At 40.9% G+C, this 24,809-nt stretch overlaps 1 protein-coding gene across 6 annotated transcripts in view; it reads right to left on the reverse strand.

The window, feature by feature from the left end:
• Positions 1–24,809, reverse strand: part of LOC109938466 (arf-GAP with SH3 domain, ANK repeat and PH domain-containing protein 1-like) — a 216,114-nt gene that overhangs the window by 31,079 nt on the left and 160,226 nt on the right. For 5 of the 6 annotated variants that reach the window (XM_048608240.1, XM_048608241.1, XM_048608243.1 and 2 more), the window contains 7 exons: positions 21,493–21,584; positions 16,101–16,287; positions 12,344–12,429; positions 10,346–10,461; positions 8,995–9,062; positions 7,784–7,891; positions 4,140–4,383 (listed from right to left, as the gene is read on the reverse strand). In XM_048608240.1, the coding sequence (XP_048464197.1) occupies positions 4,140–4,383; positions 7,784–7,891; positions 8,995–9,062; positions 10,346–10,461; positions 12,344–12,429; positions 16,101–16,287; positions 21,493–21,584 (901 nt within the window). The remainder of the gene's footprint in view (positions 1–4,139; positions 4,384–7,783; positions 7,892–8,994; positions 9,063–10,345; positions 10,462–12,343; positions 12,430–16,100; positions 16,288–21,492; positions 21,585–24,809) is intronic. The other variant, XM_048608242.1, reaches the window with a different exon arrangement.

A 24,809-nucleotide genomic window follows, 5' to 3' on the forward strand; every position in this document is an offset into this window, starting at 1 on the left:
ACCTTGGCCTGCTGTGTTCATCCAGCTCTACACCTTGTTATCTCAGATTCTCCAGCATCTGCAGTTCCTACTATCTCTGAAATAATGTTCTGGGGACCTGGGTTTGAATTTGGGTGGAACTTGAATACAATAAAAATATCTGGAATTAAGAAACTGCTGATGATCACAAAACTATTCTCAATTGTCAGAAAAAAAAATATTTTGCTCACTACTGTCTTTCAGGAAAGGAAATCTGTTGCCCTCATCTGGTCGGGCCCACATCTAATTCCAGACCCACAGTAACACGGTTGACTCTCAACTGCCCTCTAAAATGGCCTAGCGAGCCACTAATTTGTACCAGTCACTGCAAAGTCTCAATGAAAAATTGAAACCAGACGGACTACTTGGCACTGGAAATGACAGTGGCAGAAACAGCCATGTCCATCCTGCAAAGTCCTCCTTACTAACATCTTGGCGCTATTGCCAAAACTGGGATAGCTGTCTCACAGACTACTCAAGCGACAGCTTACATAGTCATACTAAAGGAATCATACTTGACAGACAATTTTTATAGATGCACCATAGAAAACATCCTATCTGGATGCATCACAGCTTGGTATGGCAACTGCTCTGCCGAAGACTGCAAGAAACTTGATAGAGAGAGTTGTGAACACAGCCCAGTCCATCACAGAAACCAGCCTTCCATCCATTAACTCCATCTATACTTCTCACTGCCTCGGGAAAACAACCAACATAATCAAAGACCCCTCCAACACCAGTTATACTCTCTTCCACCCTCTTCCATAAGTTAGAAGATACAAAAGCTGGAATACACATACGAATGGATTCACGATCAGCTTCTTCCCTGCTGTTATTAGACTTTTGGACGGACCTCTCAAAATGTTACTTCTGATCTCTCTCTGTACCTTCCCTGCAGCTGTAACACTGTATTCTGTACTGATCTGCTACCCTAATGCACTTTGTAAGGTATGATCTGCCTGCATAGCACACAAAACAACAACTTTCACTGTACTTCAGTACATGTTACAACAATAAATCAAACTCACACTCAATGTCCCAGCTACCGCCATCATCATCCCTGGATATGTCCTGTCACGGCGGCAGAACAAACCCAGCAGAGGTGACGGCACAGTGGTGTACAGTTGGGAGGGAGTTGCCAAAAGGGTCCTCAACATTGACTACGGACCCCATGAAGTCTCATGGCTTCAGGCTAAACATGGTCAAGGAAATCTCCTGCTGATTGATACGTATCATCCTCCCTTGGTTGATGAATCAGTACTCTTCCATGTTGAATAATACTTGGAGGAAGCACTCAGGATGTAAAGATTACAAAATGGGATTTCAATGTCCACCACCAAGAGTGGCTGAGAGTAGCATTATTGATCGAGCTAGTTGGGTCCTAAAGGACATAGCTGCTGTATTGTGTCTGTGGCAGGTGGTGAGGGGACCAAGAAGAGGGAATAAGATACTTGACCTCACCTTTACCAATCTGCCATCTGTGGATGCATCTGTTCACAATAGTATCGTAAGAGTGACATGTGGAAACAAAGTCCTGGCTTCACATTGAGAATACCCTCCATCATGTTATTTATGACTTTCATTGTGCTAAATGGGACAGACTTTGAACACATCTTCTTACTCAAGACTGGGCAACAACCATGAGGCGCCATGGGCCATCAACAGCTGCAGAATTGTAGTCCAGCACAATTTGCAACCTCATGACCTGGCATATTCTACACTCAACCATTACCATCAAGCCAGGGGATCAATCCTTGTTCAGTGGACAGTGCAGAAGCATATGCCAGGTGCAGTACCAAGCATGCCTAAAAATAAGGTGTCAACCTGGTGAAGCAATCAAACAGCAAAAGCAGCAAGTGATAGACACAGCTAAGCGATCCCAAAACCAACGGATCAGATCTAAGCTCTGCAGTCCTGCAACAACCAGATGTGAAGGATGGTGGACAATTAAACAATTGACTGGAAGAGAAGGCTCCACAAATAGCTCCATCCTTGACAATGGGAGGGCCCAGCACATCAGCGCAAAAGATAAGGCTGAAGCATTCATGCAATCTTCAGACAGAAGTGCCAAGTGGACGATCCATCTTGGCCTCCTCCAGTATTCCCTCACAGATGCCAGTTTTTAGCCAATTCATTCCATGTGATATCAAGAAACAGTTGGAGGACATGACCAATACTCACTCATCTCAATCCACATGGACAAGGAGAACCACGACTTCGACTGGGACAACACCAAGATCCTGGGACAGGCTAGGCAGAGACAAGCACGAGAATTCATGGAAGCATGGCACTCCACGAAGCAGGCTATTAATAAACACATTGAACTCAACTCCATATACATTCCACTACGGAGGAAACCCGGAAGTGAGGCAATCCATCGCAATGGACCCCAGAGTTTAAAAACCAGGCGGGAAAACACACCGACGCTTCATCGGAGGCTGCACTGAGGATGTTACCAAGCATGGTAATGAAACGTCTGTGGAACAACAAACCAGCTCGGCGAGCCAACCAACAGTTGGAGGTACTCGATACTGCAAAAGTTATGAGACCTGACAACATTCTGTCAATAGTGCTGAATACTTGTGCTCCTCTTTGATAAGCTCTTCCAGCATAGTTACAACACTGGCCTCTACCTGCCAATGTGGAAATTTTCCCAGGTATGTCCTGTATACAAACATCCAACCTGGCCAATTACCAAGCCATCAGTCGACTCTCGATCATCAGTAAAACGATGGAAGGTACCATCAACAGGACTATCAAGCAGCATCTACTCATTGACACCCAGTTTGGGTTCTGCTAGGGCCACTCAGCTCCTAACCTCATTACAGCCTTGGTTCAAACACTGAGAAAAAAGCTGAATTCCAGAGGTGGGGTGACAGTTATAGCCCTTGCCAACAAGGCTGCATTCAACTGAATGTGGCACCAGGGAGTCCTAGCAAAGTTAGAATCTATGGGTATTGGGGCAAACTTTCTGCTGGTTGGAGTCATACCTGATACAAAGGAAGGTGGTTGTGGTTGCTGGAGGTCAGTCATCTCAGCTCCAGGACATCTCTGCAGGAATACCTCTGGGTAATCTCCTAGGCCCAGCGATGTTCAGGTGCTTTATCAAGAACCTTCCCTCCATGATAAGGTCAGAAGTGAGGATGTTCGCCAATAACTTGACAATATTCAGCACCATTTGCAACACCTCAGATACTGAAGCAGTCCATGTTCAAATGCATCAAGATCTGGACAATATCCATGTGTAGGCTGACAATTGGCAAGTAACATTCGCAGCACATAAATGCCTGGCAATAACCATCTCCGATAGGGGACAATCTAATCACTGCCCCTTGACATCCAATGGCATTACTATAATTGAATCCCCCACTAACACCATCTTTGGAATTACCAGTGACCAGAAATTCAATTGGCTACAACAGTATGTCACAGGCTAGGAATACTGCGGCGAGTAACTCACCAAAACCTATCTATCATCTACAAGGTACAAGTCAGGAGTTTGATGGAATCCACTTGCCTGGATGGGTGTAGCTCCAACAACACTCAAGAAGCTTTACGCCATCCAGGACAAAACAATCTCCTTGACTGGTACCACATTCACAAGCATCATTCCCTCCACTACCAACGCTCAGTAACACCAATTCGTTGTATTTATAAGATGCACTGCAGAATTCACCAAGGATCGTCAGACAGCACATTCCAAACCCATGACCACTTCCATCTAGAGGACAAGGGGACAAGGGAAGCAGATATATGGGAATACCACCCCCTGCAGGTTCCCCTCTAAGACACTGGCCATCCTGACCCCTGCCATTCCTTTACTGTCACTGGATCAAAATCCTGGAATTCCCTCCCTCAGGGCATTGTGGACTGCAGCAGTTCAAGAAGGCAGCTCACCACCACTTTCTCAAGGGAAACTAGGGACAGGCAATAAATGCTCAGCAGCTCATGATACTCATCTCCCATGAGTAAGTTTAAAAAATCGCATCTTAGACATACATCAAGAAAAACCATATACTACAGATTCTTTTCTATAGTTAACAGTCATGGAATTTCAGAAGTAATCGTATTTGAAAACACTATGCAACAGCTAATGGTGTTGTTAGTTAGCAAATCCAAACCTTTGATAGGGATTCTGGGTGGAATAGGAGGGGCCTCTGATACTGGGGAGAAAGGCTGAGATTCTGTACTTCGCGACTGATTGGTCAATCCACAGGGCTGTTCACGTCGGTGCTCTCGTGATATGCAGGGAGAGTCTTTGCTGATAGCCACTGTATTAGGCTTGTCCATGCTTAGCGACTGTTTGCTAGCTGGTTGGTAACAGCTGTATGGCCTAAGAGAACGTTCCCTTTTAATAGGTCCCTGCTTTTTGAACAGAAAAACAGAAATCTTACACAAAATTGCCAATTACTTTGTGAATAAAATAAGATTGAAAGTAATAAAATATTTTCAGAGGGAAGGTAACGGATGTTAGCCTGAGGTACTAGATAAGGGATTCCAGGGAGGTGAGGAACAGAATAACCTGCTCTTAATATTTTGGTCAATCTATGTAAATGGACACCAAAAACATCAATTAATGATACATTATTACGTCTTAGCCAGACTACATAATGCAGTATCTACATAATGCAATACAAATAAAGCTAGCCCAATGGTAACCATGTCATAAAGACCCATCCGGTTAACTAGCGTCCTTTAGCGAAGGAAATATGGCACCCTTACCTGGTTCAGCCTACATGTGACTCCGGACCCACAGCAATGTGGTTAATTCTTAACTACCCTCAGAACAATTACAGATGGGCAATAAATAGCTTCAATGCGCACATTCCGTGAACAAATAAAGAAAAACTATATGCATGCAGATGGAGCAAGTTGCCTTGCTTCTAAATTGATCTCCAGTAACTTTGCAATATTCTCACTAAACGTTTGTCAGGTAGATTTAGATTTTGTGCATTAATATTAAATAGATGACAGCAAATTGGCAGCTCATTTTACGGCTTTCCTGATTGTAATTTCAATTGACTTTGGATTGATGATCACCTGTTTGACACCATCATACAAAGTAAAAACCTACTGTGCTATCATTAGAAGTCAGGAATGTTGTCTTTGCAAACATTTTTTAATGGATGTAGGTGTAGTTCTTTGCAGAGGTCCTGGAAGGGCTACTATCGCTACTACGGATTGCTACTATCAGTTGACGAAAGACACTGTCATCTGATTACGATGTAGTAGATTTCTAAAAGGTAATTTTAACTCAGAGTGGAAATTGCAACTGTGGGGCTAGAGCAGAAGATGAAACATTTGGCTGCCCTTAATACGAGGCTTGTGAGACCTTCAACTCTAGGTGTCATTTGCATGTCCACACTCTGACTCCTGCCTATGACGACATGAATAATGTCATAATTGGGAGCAATGTCAAAATTGGTATGGAATCAGGTTGCCACCAAGAGTCCACCGTTATACTCTTAATAACAGCAGATTGGGGGTGAAGGAGTGGAAGGGATGGAAGATGCCTAACATCTCTCTTGGGGCTAGAGCAGCTGGCTAAGTATACAATGAATCTTTATGTTTTGTTAAACAGTCATTTACTTTGGCATGGCTTATTTCTGCTGCCAGCATATTCTGGAAAGTCAGAAATTGTACAAATTATATTTCAACAGCATGGTTAAAACAGGGTCTGCATCGTTAGACTGCTTTAAGGAAATGACAGTGTCATTTAAAAGAGGTTTCTGCTTCTTTGGGGTGGGCAGTCTTTACTGTCTGAATTCAGGTATTACAATACGGAGTGAGAGACAGTGTTGAGGGGACGTGTGGACTATGGACTGAGGTTCTACCTGTCCCCAGTATTGTGAAGATTGGGACAGGCCTCGCTGCCGCAGAACGCTCCATATCACCTATCATTCGTCGAGAAATTTGCCAAGACCACCAGTCCATCAGGAAGTGGTCAGCACACAGTGTCCTTGAGACCCTGAGGGAAAAGGAGAGGGTGGATCCTGTCACGTGATTTCCTGAGCAGACTGTCAAAGGCATTTGGCAGAATGCCTCATCGCCAAAACTTTCTAACAAGCACCAAAACATTGCTTGGCTGGTGGTAAGAAGGGCACTACCTGTGAGATCCTTTATGTATGCTCGGTCGGTCTGGACCACTGCAAACTGCCCTTGAAGTGGCTGGGGGTGTGTTGAGATTGTCACACATTTCCTTCTGGAATGTGCCTTTGAAAAGGAAGTCTGGAGGAAGATGCAATGGTTTGTGTCGAGGTTCGTCCTGAGCAGCTCCATGACATGGGATTTTGTGCTCTATGATCTGTTCCCCGGGACGCACACAGAGACAAACATCAACTGTGCCTGGAAGACCATCAACTCGGTGAAAGACACTCTTTGGTCTGCCCAAAATTTGTTGGTCTTCCAGAACAAGGCATTGCCTGACTGAATGTTGCAGACTGGCACATTCCAAGGTCCAGAACTACATGCTGAGGGACGCACTAAAGCTTGGGGCATCTGCCGCCAAGGCGCAGTGGGGAAAGACCACTGTTTGAGATCTTCCTGCTGAAGTTAAATGGTGGTCTGTTAGTTTTCGGACCCTCCTAGTGCCTCAAATATATGTAAATATTAGTACTGTATGTGTAAGAGAGGTCTTTGGATTTTTGTGATTGAGTCAAAGTCCAATGTTTTGCTTAGTTACTTGATATGCAACTGTACAGTACCAAATTGCTTTTGTGACAATGTATATATATAAAGAGATTTTTTAATGAATAAAGTATACTTTTGAAATAAAAAAAAATCTTGTGGGGACATGCAGGTGTGGGGACAGCATTTATAAGAATCACCCTTTTAGTTACAGAGATGAAAAACAAGGACCTAGTTGCTATCTCAACCAGAACTCTGAAAGTGCATATGGACAAGTATGGATTAATTAAGGAAAGTCAACAAGACTTGTTATATTTTGTTTAATTAAACTGATTGGGTTATTTGATGAAGTAACAGAGATGGTTGATGACGACTCATTGTGTACTTTAGAACTTCAGAAGCTGTTTTATAAGGTACTACATTTTAGCCTTGTGAACAAGGCTGCAAGGACACAAAGTTGGCTGAGTGACAGGAAACAAAGCAAAGTGGTGAAAACAAAATTGCTGGAAATCACAGCGGGTCAGACAGCATCTGTGCAGAGACAGCACGCTAACATTTTGACTCTAAATGATTCTTCATCAGAGCTTTTTGTTTTCAGTACAGATCTAGAATCTGCAGTAATTTACTTATACAAAGCACAATGGTGAATTGTTATTTATGGAGGATGCAGAAAAGGTTTACCAGACTAGCTCCAGAGATGAGGAACTTCAAATATATGGATAGATTTGGAGGAGTGGTCCTGTTCTCCTTAGGGACGAAAGGTTGAGAGAAGTGGTCAAAATCACGAGGCATCAAGACGAAGTGGGTTAGAAGTTTTCATTGGTGAAAAGGTCAAGTATCAGAGGACAGTGATTTAAGATGAATGGAAACATGAAGAAAAATCTTTTGACAAAGCAGGCGGTTAAGATCATCTGAAACATTGAGGACTGTCAAATGTGCCGTCAAAAGGAAGTTGGATAAGCATCTGAACAGGACTAATTTGTAGGGCTATGGAAATGGGTAGAGTTTTGGGGCTAGCTGGGAAGCTTTTTCAGAGAGGCAGCATGGACATAATGTATCAAATGTCCTTCTTTGCACCAAAACTGTACTATGATTCTATTTTATGACTTCTTAAAAATAAAAACAGAAAGAAACTGACCTTTTCATCTAGATCATCATCGCTCTCATAATCATCATCCTGTCCCAGTCGCCACTCATACTCCACATTAGTATGGAGATTAAACCGGTTTAGTTTTGCCTGAGTCAGCTTTCAACAAATAAAGAAAGATTAGGAATGTTAGACAATTAATATTTTAGAGCATCAAGGAAGAAATAAATCTAACAAATAAATAAATATTGTTTCATAATCATACCCCCCCCACCTCAATTTTCTCCTTTGCAGCTGAAAGCAATGATGAAGAATGGTGTGTTCCATTAAACATAAGCCCTTTGTTTACATGCCATTGAATATTTCTCAGTTGTGCATCTGAAAAACCATTTTTCCTGGATTATATGACTGCGGAGGCCACTGATGGACTAAGAGTGCTGGATTATTAAAGGTGTCATCTTTTGAATGATATATTAAACAGAGGATCATTATTCCCTCTCAGGTGAACTATTTCAAACAAAAATTAGGGGAACACTCCCTGGTGCCCTTGTCAATGTTTATCCTTCAACAAACATTATGAAAGAATAGTTTCTCTGATTGTTATCACATTGCTCTTCGAGGGACTAGCTGCTGCTGACTTCGCTACATTACAATAGTGACTTTCGTTCTCTCTTCCTGTTCTCTCTACTCACCCGCCCTGCTACAGAACTATTCACACTTCAAAAGGCAGTTTGCTGTATGAAGCAATCTCAAGTGTTTTTAAACATATTTAGTTTGTTTATATACAATAAATAAAAATAATACTCCGATTATTTTCATCAATTCACTTCAATCAAGGTGATAAATAGTTTGAAAAAAAGACACTATTTTCAATGGCAAATATGTGGTCTAAAGAGCAGATCAACAAACTCAATTCTTTTAATTCTGTTTAATTCTAGCATTGTCTCATATGATGTATAAATAAGCCAGAAAATCAAATTAAAATCTGCCACAAATTCAGAACATTCCCTAAACAATCTAGAAACTGGTTTTCACCATTTATCAATATTAACAGAGGCAACAATTTCTTGTCATCAGTTCTATTAACTAGCTAGTCACAATCAACAACTGGTTGATATATTCTCAGTCTTGCTTTGCATCTCAGTTCTAAGAGGTGGTTATAATAAGGAAGCTGGTTCTTGACTGAACTACAAACTGATTATTATACAGCCAGTCCTTGCAAATTGAGTGATTAAAGATTCCTGAACTTGTCAATATCTTACCAGTTCTTCACAGTATTGGTGTTTCAGTCTATGAGCTATGTCCATAGCTGTTTCTCCATCTTCATTTACTGTCAAAAATGAAAAACAAAATTTCAAGCAACGATTTTAAGTCAAATTTTGTCAAGTAAAGTTTATCAACTTTGAATGGTGGAAATATGAAAAAAAGTTGCATTGCAACAAACCCATGCTGGCAAGAGGAACTTTCAGAATACTTATTAGTGAAGCAGCAAATGCTGCGGGCTTGAAATCACCTTGCTTGATGCTGCTTTAAGTGGCTCCATGGAAGCCCAGCACTAGGCTGTCAACCATTTACTGTACTCTGCACGGCGTTCTACGAGAGAAAGGTGCATACACGGATGTCCTCAACATACCTCAGTAGTCTTTCAATTACGGAGTCCAAGCAGCTGACATGATGCCAGGATCCTTAAATTAGGCAAGCACAAGTCCTGCACAGAATTCAGTGATTACCCTGCAGACAAGTTCCCTCCAAGCCACTTATCATCTTGACTTGGAAATATATCGCGGTTCCTTCAGCATTGTTGGATCAGAATCTGGAAATCCCCCCTAACGCATTGTGGGTCTACCTACTGCACATGGTCTGCCGTAGTTTAAAAAGGCAACTCAGGACCACTTTCTCAAGGGCAAGTAGGGAACGGGCAATAAACTCTGGCCAGCCAGTCATGCCCATATCTCACAAGTGAATTAAAAAAATTAAATAAACAAGTGCTCTGTTGCAAGATGGGTCCTGCATAAGTGTTTCATAAAGGTACTCTATACAGGCATCCAAATTCTAATGAAAGAGATTTTTAAGAACTTTTTCTCTCACCAAATGTCTGGAAGTATTCTGCAGTGTTACTGTACGCGTTGTGGTGAGTTCCTTGATTTGCCAATGACTGCTTGCTGTATCCTCTCAAGGGCACAGGAGGAGGTGACCTGTCCATCTTAAGTCTGCAACAGATCCAGCAGCATCAGTGGCATCACCTCTGAATCCACTGCACAACATGGAGATCCAACTCCACACCATACCTGACACTAACCTGGAGCTGACAGTGACAGGAGGCAGCCTGACAGACTAGCCAAGGTACTCAGTGACCCAGTGATTTTAGGCTATTGCTGCTTCTGTTTGAAATAGAAATAATGGAGTGAGTTATACTGGAGAGGTTGCAATTAAGCTCCCCAACATGTGCAATTGACTGCAATCATTGTTAGGCACCCAAGTTTCTGACTGCAAATGATGAGAACTACAACCTGTGATGATGCCTGAAACTCTTTACTTTCAAATTATTAAATAGGTTGTTTTGGTGAGAGATTCTGGACAATATTCCACTGAATTGACAGTTGTAGTACTTACAAATAGTTGTATTGGTCTTGGCTCTCAGGAGTAGTTTGAGGCATTCTGGTTTATTGAATATACAGGAGTAATGAACAGCTGTATTTCCTTTAATGGTTTGCTTGCTAAGGTTCCCACTAGAATGTATATATAAAAAATAATCAGTCACACAATTTATAATAAGTATAGGTTGTTTACTCTCCCAAAACATAGACAAAACTAGGACATTGATAAGGATCACACTTGACTTTCCTGTGTTCTCGGGCAGTACCTACAATTAGTAGAAGCAAGTTCAAATTGTCTGCATTATAATTTATTGCAAGAAGTAAATGAAGTTAAGTCTTTGACTGGATTCAGCTTCTTGTCAGTGCACAGTTTTGCTGTACTGGACTACTTTCTGGAAATGTACTTGGACATTCTTTCCGTCCTTCCTCCCCATAGATTAGTGGATATGCTGTTCGAATTCAAGCCAAGGCAACTGAATCAGTTGGTTTTCTCATTTGAAATGAGCTCCAAAATGAGAACACATAATCTTTAACAAATACTTTTGATACATTCAGCACTGTCATGAAGCTGAAGGGGGAGTAGGACAGATATTGGCAGATAATCTGAACAAAAGGCAGGCTAGACATTGGGCTAGGTTTTCTTGTCCTGATACAGGGCTGAAGTGTGATGTGTGGGTTTTAAACAGGGCATGTGGGTCCAGCAATTTTCATCAGCACAGCTTAAGGAGGCAGGTAGAAAGTCTGCATGTCTCAATGTTGCTGGCAACAGTGCACAAGTAGGCATTTCAGACTTCCATAATTTTCGTGCAGCTGGGACAGGTTTGGAAGGTGACAAGAATTATACCACAGAGGATTTGTGAATCATGGGAGATAAGTCAAATTTACAACAATAATACCTGGACTTCAGGGGTTAAGTTCTCAGGAGAGATTATACAAATTAGTTCAGTTTTCTCTAGAAATTAGAAGGTTAAGGGGTGATCTGATCAAAGTCTTCAAGATATTAACAGGAAAATTAAGGGTAGATAAACTACTTCCACTGGTTTTGGATTCTAAAACTAGCAGCATAGTCTGAGAATTAGAGCCAGACCATTCAAGACAGATATGAGGAAGCATTTGAATACACAAAGGGTGGTAGATGTTTGGAACTCTCTTTGGAACAATCAGCAGTGGATACTGTACCAACTGTTAATTTTAAATTAAAGATAGATAAATTTTTGTTGAGCAAAAGTATTAAGGGGTATGGCCCAAAGGCAGATACATGGAGTTAGGCCATTTTTTGCCTTCATTTCACAGAATTTCACTAACAGGTTTGAGGGGTTGAATTGCCTACTGCTGTTCCTATATTCTATAGTATGGGGAAGAAAGCAGAACAGGATTTGATTTGAATGATCAGCCATGATCACATTGAATGACAGAGCAAGTTAAAAGGGCTGAATGGCTTAATGCTGCTCCTATTTTCTATGCTAAAGTCAGGAACAGTATTAAAGGAAATAAAGGCAAAAGAGTGCAGCTCCTGGAAATCTGAAACATATACAGAAAAACTGGAGAAACTTAGCAGGGCCAGGCAGCATCTATGGCAAGAGAAACGGAGCTAATATTTCGAACCTGATATGACATGAGGGCTGATAAAATGCCCCAGGTTACTACCACTGATTAAGATTTTTATTTAGGCATTAGACAGGCAGATAAGTTTTCCAAATCCAGTGTAGTCCTTCCTCAAAAATATGTCGGCTGGGGTAATCAGGTCTTGGCATCTATTTTAACTCAGGCCAGAATGGAAAGTTGATGCTAAAGCTTGAAAGAGGGATGCAATACCACTGCTCTTGCAAACATTTAGCCCATATGACATTTACAAACAAACTGAATCTTCTACTTGGCATTGCACACTAACCTTGCTATTGTTAAGCTGAATAGGGAAAGTGCTTATGAAACAAGCACGTGAGTTTTACTGCAAGCAGTTATTACTATTCTAAGTGTATAAGTAAATGTGACAAATGTATGAATTGTAACGTACCAGTTTTGCACAAGAAAGTCCACAATGTGTAGGGAGGTGAGATCAGCAAGCTGTACAGCAAGGTGAAGAGCAGTCTCTCCTGTTTCCTGCCAATCAGATACAAATATACAAAGGATTATTTAAAATACAAGAGAGAGTGCAACTAATGTCATTGTAAATTATTCATTATTTTTAATTCTTTTTCTTTGCCTTCAATCATCAAATCTATAATGTTGTGTGGATTATTCATGCTCACCAAGGTAAAGAATTTTAGCTTTGATAAATAGAACACTTTCTGACATATTGATCCAGTATCAATATCAAGTACTTTCAAGAAGTTGCAAACTCACATTTCTTCTGTTGATTCTATTCCCTTTGCCGGCTTTAATACAAGTTATTCAACTTAGGTTGTCAAACTACAGTTAGGTGCACTGAAAACAAAAAATGCTGGAGATCTCAGCAGGTCAGGCAAAATCCATGGAGAGAAAGCAAGCTAACATTTCCAGTCTAGATGACTCTTCATGGATGCTGCCTGACCTGCTGTGATCTCAAGCATTTTTTGTTTTCAGTTCAGATTCCAGCATCTGCAGTAATTTGCTCCTACAGTTAGTTGCATGTTCTGAGTCAATGCCCACTGAGAGCTGGTTGAAACTTGCCAGTCCAGCTACTTATGTATTACTCAACCGTAAACAAAAGGACTTTTATTTTAACTGCAGAATGTAGATTCAAACCAAGGAGTGATGTAAAGGAGCACACAATTATACTGACTTCCATCAGGAAGAGGAGTCACAAATATTAGTCAGATATAAACATTTTATGATCTGTGGAATAGGCCTAATGTACGTGAAAAATGCCCCCGTAGTACTGTGGGATTTTTTTTAAAGTCAACTGGGGACATAGGCTTCTCTGGTTCTCTGTAATGTGATGATACAATGACTTTAAGAGGTGCATTTTGTCCTGGTTTTTTTTTATGAAGAAGCATTGAGACAGAGATGAAGGATGGTCTGTACCAAGCCAATATAGTAAACAGCTTGTGAGGCCTTGGAGTTTTTTTTTAAAAATTGGAACAGTAAAGGTTACATGAATAGGTGGAGTCAGGCTCCCATAGACGCAAAATTTCAGTAGTTGTTCGGGTTTTGAAGCTGCCATAAATCTCTCTCTGCTACAGCAAAATGCTTGAGTTCTTTCTCTCTCTGCCAGAATTTTCTTTTGATGTTCCTTCCTTCTGGACTGGAGGAACATTGCATGTGAGGCAATTTATTTCTGCTGAATTTACCTTTGCCAAGGGTGTGTTTATAAGATGTTATTTTTTGGAACACTTGCTGTTTAGTACTTAAATAATCTATTATTCTGTTAAGTTTTCCAATAGAGTTAAAGCTAGTGGATGCTGGAAATCAGATACAAAATCAGAAATTGCTGGAAAAACTCAGCGGGTCTGGCAGGATCTTTGGAGAGAAATCAGAGTTAACATTTCATCTCAGATGACCCTTCTTCAGAACTGATGGTAGCTATAAAAAAGTATTTTATGCAGAAGATAGGGTAAGGGAGGGGGTAAGGAATAAATGACAGATAGTGATACAGCTCAAAGAGAGAGAAGAACAGTTGGACAAAGGAGTGGATAATGGTCAGCCTTGGAAAATGAATAGCTGCTAATGGGGACTATTAGTGTCTAACAATGGGTAGTATATAATAGCAGATCATGTGATAACAAAGCCTGGTGTGTGGGGGTTGGGTTAAGGACATGACAGAAGTTGCCTCAAGCCCTAAAACTGTTGAACTCAATATTGATGATAACAAGGTGTAGAGCTGGATGAACACAGCAGGCCAAGCAGCATCAGAGGGCAGGAATGCTGACGTTTTGGGCCTAGACCCTTCTTCAGAAATGGGGGAGGGGAAGGAGTTTCTGAAATAAATAGGGAGAGAGGGGGAGGTGGATAGAAGATGGATAGAGGAGAAGATATCCATCTTTTATCCACTTCCCCCTCTCTCCCTATATATTTCAGAAACCCCTTCCCCTCTCCCATTTCTGAAGAAGGGTCTAGGCCCGAAATGTTAGCCTTCCTGCTCCTCTGATGCTGTTTGGCCTGCTGTGTTCATCCAGCTCTACACCTTGTTATCTCAGATTCTCTAGCATCTGCAGTTCCTACTATCTCTGAACTCAATATTGAGTCCAGAAAGCTATGGAATTCCCAAGCAGAAAATGAGGTGCTGTTCTTCCAGCTTGCACTGAGCTTCACTGGAGCACCACAGCAAACCTAAGAAAATGATGACAGCCAGGGAACAACACACTCCAATACACCACCTTGTTCTCTGGCAGACATCACTGTCTCAGGCTTGCTGCAATGCTCCAGTGAAGCTCAATGCAAGCTGAAGAACAGCACCTCATTTTCTGTTTGGGAACTCCACAGCTTTCTGGACTCGATGTCCAGTTCAAAAATTTTAAGGCTTGAGGCAGCTTCTTCCATGTCCTTACCTCATCACAACCTTTTCCTAGTAACCATCAGTTCTGAAGGGTCACCTGACCCAAAACATTAACTCTGATGTCTTTCCGCAGATGCTGCCAGACCTGCTGAGCTTTTCCAGATTTTCTGTTTTTGTTTAAGAATAAAGTGTGTTTTGCTTAAAGCCGAGTAGCGTAACCAATTTAATCACACCTGGAACACAGCACCTTACACTTTAAAAAAGAAATAGGGTCTAGCTAGCTCCTTGATATATTTGAAGGGGGTTTGGTCTGGTTCATAATAGTAAAGAGAAAGCAGAGTAAACGTTTTGAGCCCAATGACCCTTTCAAAATTGAAATGTTAACTTTGCTGTCTCTCCACCTGCTGAGTTTCACCAGCAAGTTGTTATTGTTTCAGATTTCCAGCATCTGCAGTTCTTTGTTTTATTCATGTATTGCTCATCTCTAGTTGCCCTTGAACTTCATGAACTGCTGCAGTCAATGCGCTGTAGACAGAGCACAATGCTGAAAGGGAGAGACTTCCAGGGTTTTGACCCAGTGATGGTAAAGGAACAGCTTATGAGGCCATTTTGGTTCAGCATTGAGAACATCGTTGTGGTTTGATAGGCCTGACTAGATAAGGATGGCATACTTCCTTCCCTAAAGGGCAATAGTGAATCAGCTTGGTTTTTACAACAATCAATAGCAGTTGTCACGATCACCCTCAATCAACCTAGGTTTCAACTACAGGTTTAATAAGACTGAATTCAAATTCCACCAGCTGCCGTAGTGGTATTTGAACCCATGTCCCCCAGTATTAACCTGGGCACTAGACTAGTTACATTGCCACAATACCACTATCTCCCCATAAACTGTTTCAAACTGACTGTCTGCTGGCTGGGAAATAAAGATATACATCTTAAACGAGGTTCTGCCATTAAATTCACCAGAGACTTTAAGTTAGGATATTTTCAGCACACTCCACCAACCGCACACCCACTACAAATGTCAGGGCCAAAGTCACATGCGTCGGTGTGGGAGAACGTTAAAGATCCCCAAAACATGATTCAAAGTGCAGGAACACCTCTGTGACCTGAACAACATTCCCCCACAACTACCATCACAGAAAAACAAATTTTAACCACCCAGTCATCTCATTCCTGTTTGCTGATTATTGCTATGTTTGTCTATATAACAATACTTATTGCACTAGCAAATACCATGATATGTGAATAAGTTTGAGAAAATCTCCAAAACTTAAGAAAGCACAATACAAATGGAAGTTTATTTTCTTTCAGCAAACTAAAGTCAGTTTGGTCTGACCAGTGCCACTCTTACCTCTGCATAAGATGGCAGTGATTCACTAAGGTTGACTTTTTCAGCATAGGCCTGTATCAATGCAAATATATCCTTGCATTTTACAGCAGTATACAAATTATTCAACTTTGTCACAGAAGTACTATTGTTCTTTTTTGCATATTGACGATCTATGTATTTTGATATGATGTAATCTTTCCGCATTGCCCTTTAAAATAACAAAATATGTCAATCAGTTTAGATTTAAGTAAAATAATGTCCAAATGAAAGACTACTGTGGATGTGCCCTGTTGTAAAAAAGAAAAATTGTAACTAAAATAAAGATAAAATGAATGCAGTGAGAAATAGAATAATGCCAGTTTGCACCTTGAAATTCTCACATATGAAGTTCCAAGTTTAACTACAGGCAAATTAAGAGGTGCAAGACATGTATTAGCCCTCAGAAAGAGAACTAAACATTGAAGGTTACACAGTACACAGTCATATCTTGGGCTAGTTATGGAAAATTATTGGCAGAAAGAAACATTGATGCACATATTGGAGACCTAAAGAATGTAGCAATTTCAAAATCATTTTGACTAACATGCATCTTAAATATTTTTTATTCTTGCCATATAGCATATATGTTGCATTCTTTTCCATAAAATAAATTTATAGCCTTTACTGACTAGAAATGTTTGTAATCATGCAAATCAGGATCACCATGACGAGCAATGTTCCGTTTGTGGGGTACTGCTGGTACAGAATATCAACATTTTTTTGGAGATGTAGGTATCACACTCATAAGGACTTATGAGCAGTTGCCCTTGAGAAGATTGTGCTCACTAGGCTCAAATATATATTTTTAAATTCATTCATAAGATGTATGAATCACTGGCTAGGCCCCTATTTATTGCTCATCTCTACTTGCCCAGAGAGCAGTTGAGGGTCAACCACATTGCTGTGGGTCTTGAGTCCCATGTTGGCCAGACCAGGCAAGGATGGCAGTTTCCTTCCCTAAAGTACATTACTGAACCAGATGGCTTTTTCTTGACAATTGACAGTGGTCTATATTAGACTTCTTCTATTTTTCTGTATAAATATATATTTCTATATTAGACTAATTCCAGAGTTTTATTGAATTCAAATTCCACTTTCTGCAGGATTTGAACCCAGGTTCCCAGAACATTGCCTGGGTATCCAGGTTAATAGTCTAGCCATTATACCTCTAGGTCATCACATCCTCTCGAGTTGATTTAGGAGCAAAAGCAGGAATGAAAATAATTATAACAGACAAATCATATGTAAGAGCAGTCCATTACTACCACTCTGTGGTGAGTCAATGTGAAGTTCCAGCATACGTCAGAGCATAATGAGCATACATCGGAAATACTCATTAAAAAAAAAACTACTGAATTATCAATGTTTCAGAGATAGTAGGAACTGCAGATGCTGGAGAATCCGAGACAACAAGGTGCAGGGCTGGATGAAGGGTCTAGGCCCGAAACGTCAGCCTCTCTGCTCCTATGATGCTGCTTGGCCTGCTGTGTTCATCCAGCCCTGCACCTTGTTGTCTCAGAGTCAATTACATTGTTTTGGCTCCAGAGTCACTTATAGGACAGACTAGATAAGAATGACATTCCCTCCCTAAAGGGTATTGAATGAGTGAACCAGATGGGTTTTTAAAATACTATTCAACAGTGATTGCATGGTTGAATGTTATATTTCTTTTGTCTGAGTCTGAGTTGCAAAGAGTTTCTCTGGAGAGTTTCTCACTGCGAAACCTAGTGAATTTTCCTACCCTATCTTACTAAATTTGCCTCAGTAATTGTCTGGTATCCTTCTATGGCATCTTTCACATCCAATCTCCTCCCTATCTCACCACACGCAGTTCCTGGAAAACTCACCACTCAGCGAATATCCTGGAATTCATGGGCATCTCTTGCTCCCATGCCATCATAAAAGCATGCAGTGCAGCTGACAGACACTGTTGGCCTGGAGCTGCCCTGCACAGTTCCTGATATTTGCCATGGACATGGCAGGCAGGAAGAATTCACTACCCTATGATGTGGAAAGGATGCAGGAGATCCTGCTGGATGGGGTGGGATTTCCTCTTGCCCCAGGACTAACCGTAGAGACAAGTAGAGGTGGGGAGGCAGTGGCCTAGTGGTATTATGGATGAACTGTTAATCCAGAGACCCGGATAAGATTCTGGGGACCTGGGTTCGAATTCTGCCACGGCAGATGGTGGAATTTGAATTCAATAAAATATCTGGAATTAAGAATCTAATGATGACCATGAATCCATTGTCAATTGTCGGGAAAAACCCATCTGGTTCACTAATGTCCTTTAGGGAAGAAAGCTGCCATCCTTACCTGGTCTGGCCTACATGTGACTCCAGATCCACAGCAATGTAGTTGACTCTGAACGGTCCTCTGGGCAATTAGGGATGCACAACAAATGCTGCCTGGCCAGCGACGTCCTCGTCCGGTTAATGAATAAAAAAAAATGACACCGGACCATGTCCACGTTTTCCACTCCTGTTAAAGCACACTCCGCCATCTGGAGGAATGTACAACATCGTAGGAAGCAGGTCAATGTCCTTCTCCATTCTACTAACGTAAATGTCATCATCTTCTCTCCAATGAATTAGACTCACTCTATTTCTGCAACTATACCCACCTCCCACTAAGCTTCATGTTCGACCACACTCATTATTGCTTGCAACATTTTCTCTCACTTGCCATCATCAACCTCAACCCCCTAACCACTAACCCCGGCATGCCCTCTGCAATGCCTATTCACTCAGTCAGAAAATGTGGCAGAAGTAATAGCTGCACCACCCACTTTAGTCTTTTGTATTACATTCCTCTCTCATTCAATGAGGAAAATTGGCCACAATAAAGCTAAAGACTCAAGACAAATGATATCCTGCCGATCATTCAGCTCCTCATCCTTTATGAGAGGTTCCTGACACTGACTGCCTCGATCAGGGCCTGGGATGGTGTTGGAGGCTGCCCTTGACTTACTGTGCAGGAAACGCTAAGCAAAAGACTGCTGTCAAAAGTGACAAGCTCCTTGGCTTTGAGTCTATGCTAAACAGCAAGACAAGTTGACTGCAATATGAGCTTGGTATTGCTGGTTGAGGGGGCAAAGTGCAAAAAGGCAAGTCAAAGTAATGCAGCACAGGGATGCTTTGAGCATCCAGGTAGGGTCAAAGTGAATGAGTGCTAGGACAGCATTCAGTACATGAGCGTTCAGTACAGCGTGTCCCTGAGCACAAAGTGTCCTTGCTGTAGAGGTAGAATGATACTTGACAGTGCAGCCTATGATACAGTAATGAAGTGTAGAAGTAACCTATAAGTAAATCGGAGATGTGCCAAGATATGTCTTAAAGGCTGTCACATGTGATACACCAATGTAGTAGACATAAGGTGCATATGGCTGATGCCTGTTGTGTGTCCTGAGATATTGGTGCCTGGGTTCAAACATGGAGATTGCTCTGAACAATTAACTAGCTGAATCTGCCAGGTGCTTGTTCTGTTTTCTTTGTTGAGTTTTCTCGACATCCAGCTTATGTGATGAGTTTGGGTAAAAGGGGTCTTAATATTAATAAGGCAAGCTGTGATATTAACAAGGCAATTAATAATCAATTGTGACCGTCAATTGGAATCTCATTACTCCCTAGTGAGAATCTTGCCATGTGAAAATCATAAAATGTGGAACAAGGTGGTGGCAAAACTGAAATGGGCCTTGCCTCACTTGTCACCTTATTTAGCCACACATCTTGCCTTAGGCCACCTTGCTCAAACTAATAAGATTCTGCTCATCGTCGCCATTTGATTTGCTTTTAATTTCAGATTTTTATTCAAGTCAAACTTATCCATCTTCTATGGTAGGATTTGAACACATGTCTCAGCAGATTAGCCCGGGGTTCTGGATTACCACTCCATTGGCACTACCACTATGCCACTTTGTAATTAATTGGCCGCTTAAGGGCCTCAGCTCACCACCTCACTGATAATCTGCCTTACTAGCAGACGAGAATGGTGGCTAGTTTCCCAGTTGGGAATGAATCAATCTCAGGGTAATTGGAACCATTGGGGGAAAGGGGGTGGCCTCCAAAAGCCACCTCGTTCCTTTGGCTCCAACACCCTCGACCCTCGTCATGTGACCCTAATTCTATGGGAAGAGTATTAACACTACTTAACTTTTTGCCACTGTCCCTCTGAGCAGTGAGCTTCAACCAGAGGAGTTTTGGATTCAGAGGCTGCAGGCCTCTGACTGGCCATCATCTTGTTGCAACCCAAGATGCCAGTGGCTTCACCTGTGATTCGCCGATAAATCCGCTGATGTTTACCAGTCAGCTTTCAGTGGGCTGATTGGCAGGTTTTCTCAGTTTGAGGGCAGTGAAATAGTTGCCAGCTAATGCACTCACCCCAAACTTAAAAATAGAAAAATTCTGGCATATACAATGGACAATTCTGTGTCTGTCCCTTGTATTTGCACTGTGAATCAGCAGGTCACAAAGCCAGTTTGCAACATCTTCCTCCTCCCTTGGCTCTTCTGTATATCTTACAGGCTGTGCAGACTTGGTTAGGGGAGGAAAGGGTCAAAAATATGAGCAATTTGCATGTTGTATAATTGTAATTCTGGTGTAAATAAGCAGTGTCACGACTAGACCAAAAAAGTTAACTCTGCTTTCTTTCCACAGATGCTCTCAGACCTGCTGAGTTCTCTAGCAATTTTTGCTTTCATTTCAGATTTCAAAATCCACAGTTCAATAGTAAGCAGCTGTTGCTCTTAGTTGAAGGCACACTAATGAAGGAACATAATTTTAAGATGAAGGGCATGAGGTTTAGAGGAGATTTGAGGAAAAATGTTTTCACCCAGAGGGTGATGAGCATCTGGAATGCATTGCCTGGGAGTGTAGTAGAGGCAGGAAACTTCACAACCTTTAAAAATGACTTGGATGAATACTTGAAATGGCATAAATTCAACCTATGGGTAAAGTGCTGGAAGGTGGGATTAGTGTAGATAGCTTGATGAAGATCAATGGGCCATAGAACCTCTTCTTGCTGTTTTGACTCTGACTATGAACTGAAGAATTTTACCAAAAGTTTGTTTAGCCTATATAACTGATTCTATTGTTTAAACCTGTCTTTAGGCCCTATCCAGACTGTTATCATCTCATTGGAACCAACTAATAATCCACAATCACTTGTTGCTAGGGCATTGTAGATATCAATTACACAGGAAACAGGCTTGGATATCATAGAAAATGATAAGTCAGGAGCTTCTACTGAGGCAACTACTGTACAGGTACAAGAACAAATACTGAAGGAATGCATTTAGTGATACTCTTGAATGAGTTAGTATCAGTGTCTTAGAATTTTCTTTACAGTGTACAATTTCCCGTTGGTTTTTACTCACATGGGACTGTCAGTTGTTGGTTTAACTGATAAATTTGGGAGAGTAGCCTCCATAAGTTCATTAAATCTGGAGTTTCCAACATTTTTTACAACCTGGAAGACAAATACATACATCAAAAATAGAATCCCTCTTCAAAAATCATGAAGTGACCCTTCCTTTATTGGAAGACCAAAAAAAACAAGTTATTACCTATTCAAGATAATGTTATGAATTTGATGTGGTAAATGTGGTAAAATCTTGATAAATTTGCATCCCTGGGTGAAATCTAGGCTGGACGGTAGGGAGACAACTTTATTTGGTGAATTGGTGGAATATCAGGACTCTCTGTATTTCTGCCTCCACTGGAATTAAGTTCTGTGTGGGAAGATTCTCTGCATGATCTTCCTATCCTGCCACCAATTAAGGCCCTTAAGTGGTCAAGTGATGATCTGCCAGGGATTGCTTTAGGGCATATTCCCAATTTATGCCAGCACCACCAATTGGAAACTTTATCCACTCACCACTATGTTAGCATGGAGCTCATGCAGAGCATTTATAGCCCCATTTAGGTCCAGTCAAAAGCTCCTCTATGCGATATCAATTGTCTAGCTTAGTCCCCATTTTTAAGAAATATCTATGTTTCACTATGATTACTTTTCCATTTTCCACAGGAACCATCCTTATAGCCCGAAGCAGACTGTCAACCTGTGTCAAATTACGATTAATTTGTGTATTTTAGATTGTCAATGACTTAAACTTGGTTGAGACCACCTAAACTCATTTCACATAGGAACACTCATGCCATCAATCACATCTGGATGTAAATAGGGATCCCTGAAGCTAAAGTAGAGTTCATTTCACTGCATTATCATCTTAGTTTTGGTGATAAATACTCTGCCAATTTCAAAATGAATGTGAAATTGTCTGCAGTTTTAAGTTATTAGAAAACACATTTATTACAAATGATCTCAGGTTTGATAATAAACTGAAATAAATTGTAGCTACCATTTTGGAGAGAGCAAAGAAGAATAGAATATCAAAGTCAGGACTTGATGATTTTCAGGTCTCAATTCAACACCATATTTCTGTCATCTATGAAATGCAATCTTCAAATGTTGTTGCCCTAACTGGTCAGGTGCTGGGTTCGATCTCGAACTAGTGGTGCTGAGCTCTCCCCGGAGGTGGGAGCTACCAGCTGAGCACATCAACCATAGGGAACAACCGCAATGGGTCCTGCCCACTACCTTGCTGAAAAGAAGAGATAACATATCGGATGGCTAGAAGCCTCACCATACAAAAGTGGCCATTATGGTCAAATAAAAAGGTATTATGCTCATTCCACAACAAAACACTCTACTGCCAAGAAACTTTTATAATTTAAAAAATACCATGTGCACTAACGAGCATCATAGATTACAGATTGGTGATTTGTAAAGGCTGATGCTCCCCAGCCTGGTAACAAACACCCCCAGGAGTTTAATGGGTTGTTAACTGGAGGCAAGCAGGTTTCCAACTTCACTAGCTTCCTGCCCGTGCTTTATTCCAGTGCATCCCAGAGGCACCAGCACACTGACACCAACCAGGAGTGCAATTGTCAAGCGTAGCCGCTTGTCTGCTCACCCCGATGTGTGATTGAACGTCCAAACTCAAAGTAGAAAATTCTGTAGATGAATAGCAAAACATTTACTTCCTAACTGATGAAAGGTTTTGCCAACATATTAAACTGTCTTTACTTGTAGATTTTGTGAAGCACTTCTTGACTAAAATTTGAAATATCATTCAATTTTTCAGTTGTCTATTTTAGGCTGTCTGGGAACGTTTTATAATTTAGGGGGAAAACAAAGTCCAGACACATACATTTTAAGGCACACTTTGAAAAGACCTTGGTATCACAAAGTATTTTGCATACTAGTTATTATCCACACCGATTGAAGTCCCTTTCCTCACAACTACCATTGAACTGAAATAGTTAGGAACTGTGGTGTCCTACTTATCAATGAACTCAGCTTCTGACCTCTTAATCTCTCTATCTTTGATGTCCAATTTCACCTCTGTGGTATCACCTGCCTTTGCCCTCAACTCATTTACTGCTGAAACAGTAATCATGCCTTTGTCACCCCCACAAATTTGACAATTTTAATACTCTCATGGTCAACAATCTATCCTTTACCATTTGTAAGCTTCAGCTCATTCAAACTGTTCTATCACAGCATCTGAAGAAAAAAAACATGACAATATGTAGACTATTGCTTAAGTTGAAAAAATCCATTAAGTGCCTTAAATCATTTCAAAGATATGATAGCATGTTACATAAATAAAGGCAATTCTTAAGTTTTTCCATCTAATGTCACTGCATATGCAATCCTGTGGCTCAGCATGCATCTGTTAATCTGTAACTCAACTTGTTAAACTGAAATCTCTACCCCAAATCTGATTCATTTTTCAACATACTGGGAACCAGGAAGGACATGCTTGAAAATCATTTTATGAAAGAAGATTCACATTAGTTCAACATTTAGATGTAATTTGACCTAAAAGGCCTTTGAGGATTGGAAGGTATTAGCATGGGGAATATCCAGGAAATGCATCAAATTTCTCTCAAATTATATCCTGGGAAGGGATAAAATTCCAAATACAATAGACAACAAAATTAACTCAAAATATTCTTTGATCCAGAGTAGTCAGCAAAAATGAAAGAAGACTGGCATTGTATTATGTTTGGATAAAATGCAAAAATCTTGATCAGCCACTTCTATGACTGACTGCATTTCATTTAGCAACAAGTAACATTTTGCTTGCTGAACCACCAATACATGTACATTTATTGCTGATCTTATAACATTTGAGATAAAGATGTCATTTTGTAGTAATTTAACGAGGTCAGCCAGATTAACCTGGACCAATCAGGGAGCCCTGGCTGACAGATATAAACAGGAATGTCACAGGTTCTGTTCACTCTGACAGCTGACACTGAGGAAGCCCCACCAGTGTCAAGTACTATGCATATGTAAATAAAGGGTGACTTGGTAACAGGATACTGGCCTATGTGGAGTTATTTCAATTTTAACACTGAAGACATATGTAGAGATAGGAGAGGTTGTTAAAACTTTAAAAATAGAAAATCTGGTGCCAACTTACCTCAAATGCAGCCACTTCAGGTTTTATAGGGCGCTTTTGTTTTATTTACTTGTGGGACATGGGCATCGCTACCTGGTCAGCATTTATTGCTTATCTTTAGTTGCCTTTAAGAAGTGGTGGTTGTATTAATTGTAATGAGGTCAGCCAGCTGGACATTATAGAGATAACAAGGTGTAGAGCTGGATGAACACAGCAGGCCA

The sequence above is a fragment of the Rhincodon typus genome, chromosome 19 (genome assembly GCF_021869965.1).
Source record: "Rhincodon typus isolate 14 chromosome 19, sRhiTyp1.1, whole genome shotgun sequence".
NCBI lineage: Eukaryota > Metazoa > Chordata > Chondrichthyes > Orectolobiformes > Rhincodontidae > Rhincodon > Rhincodon typus.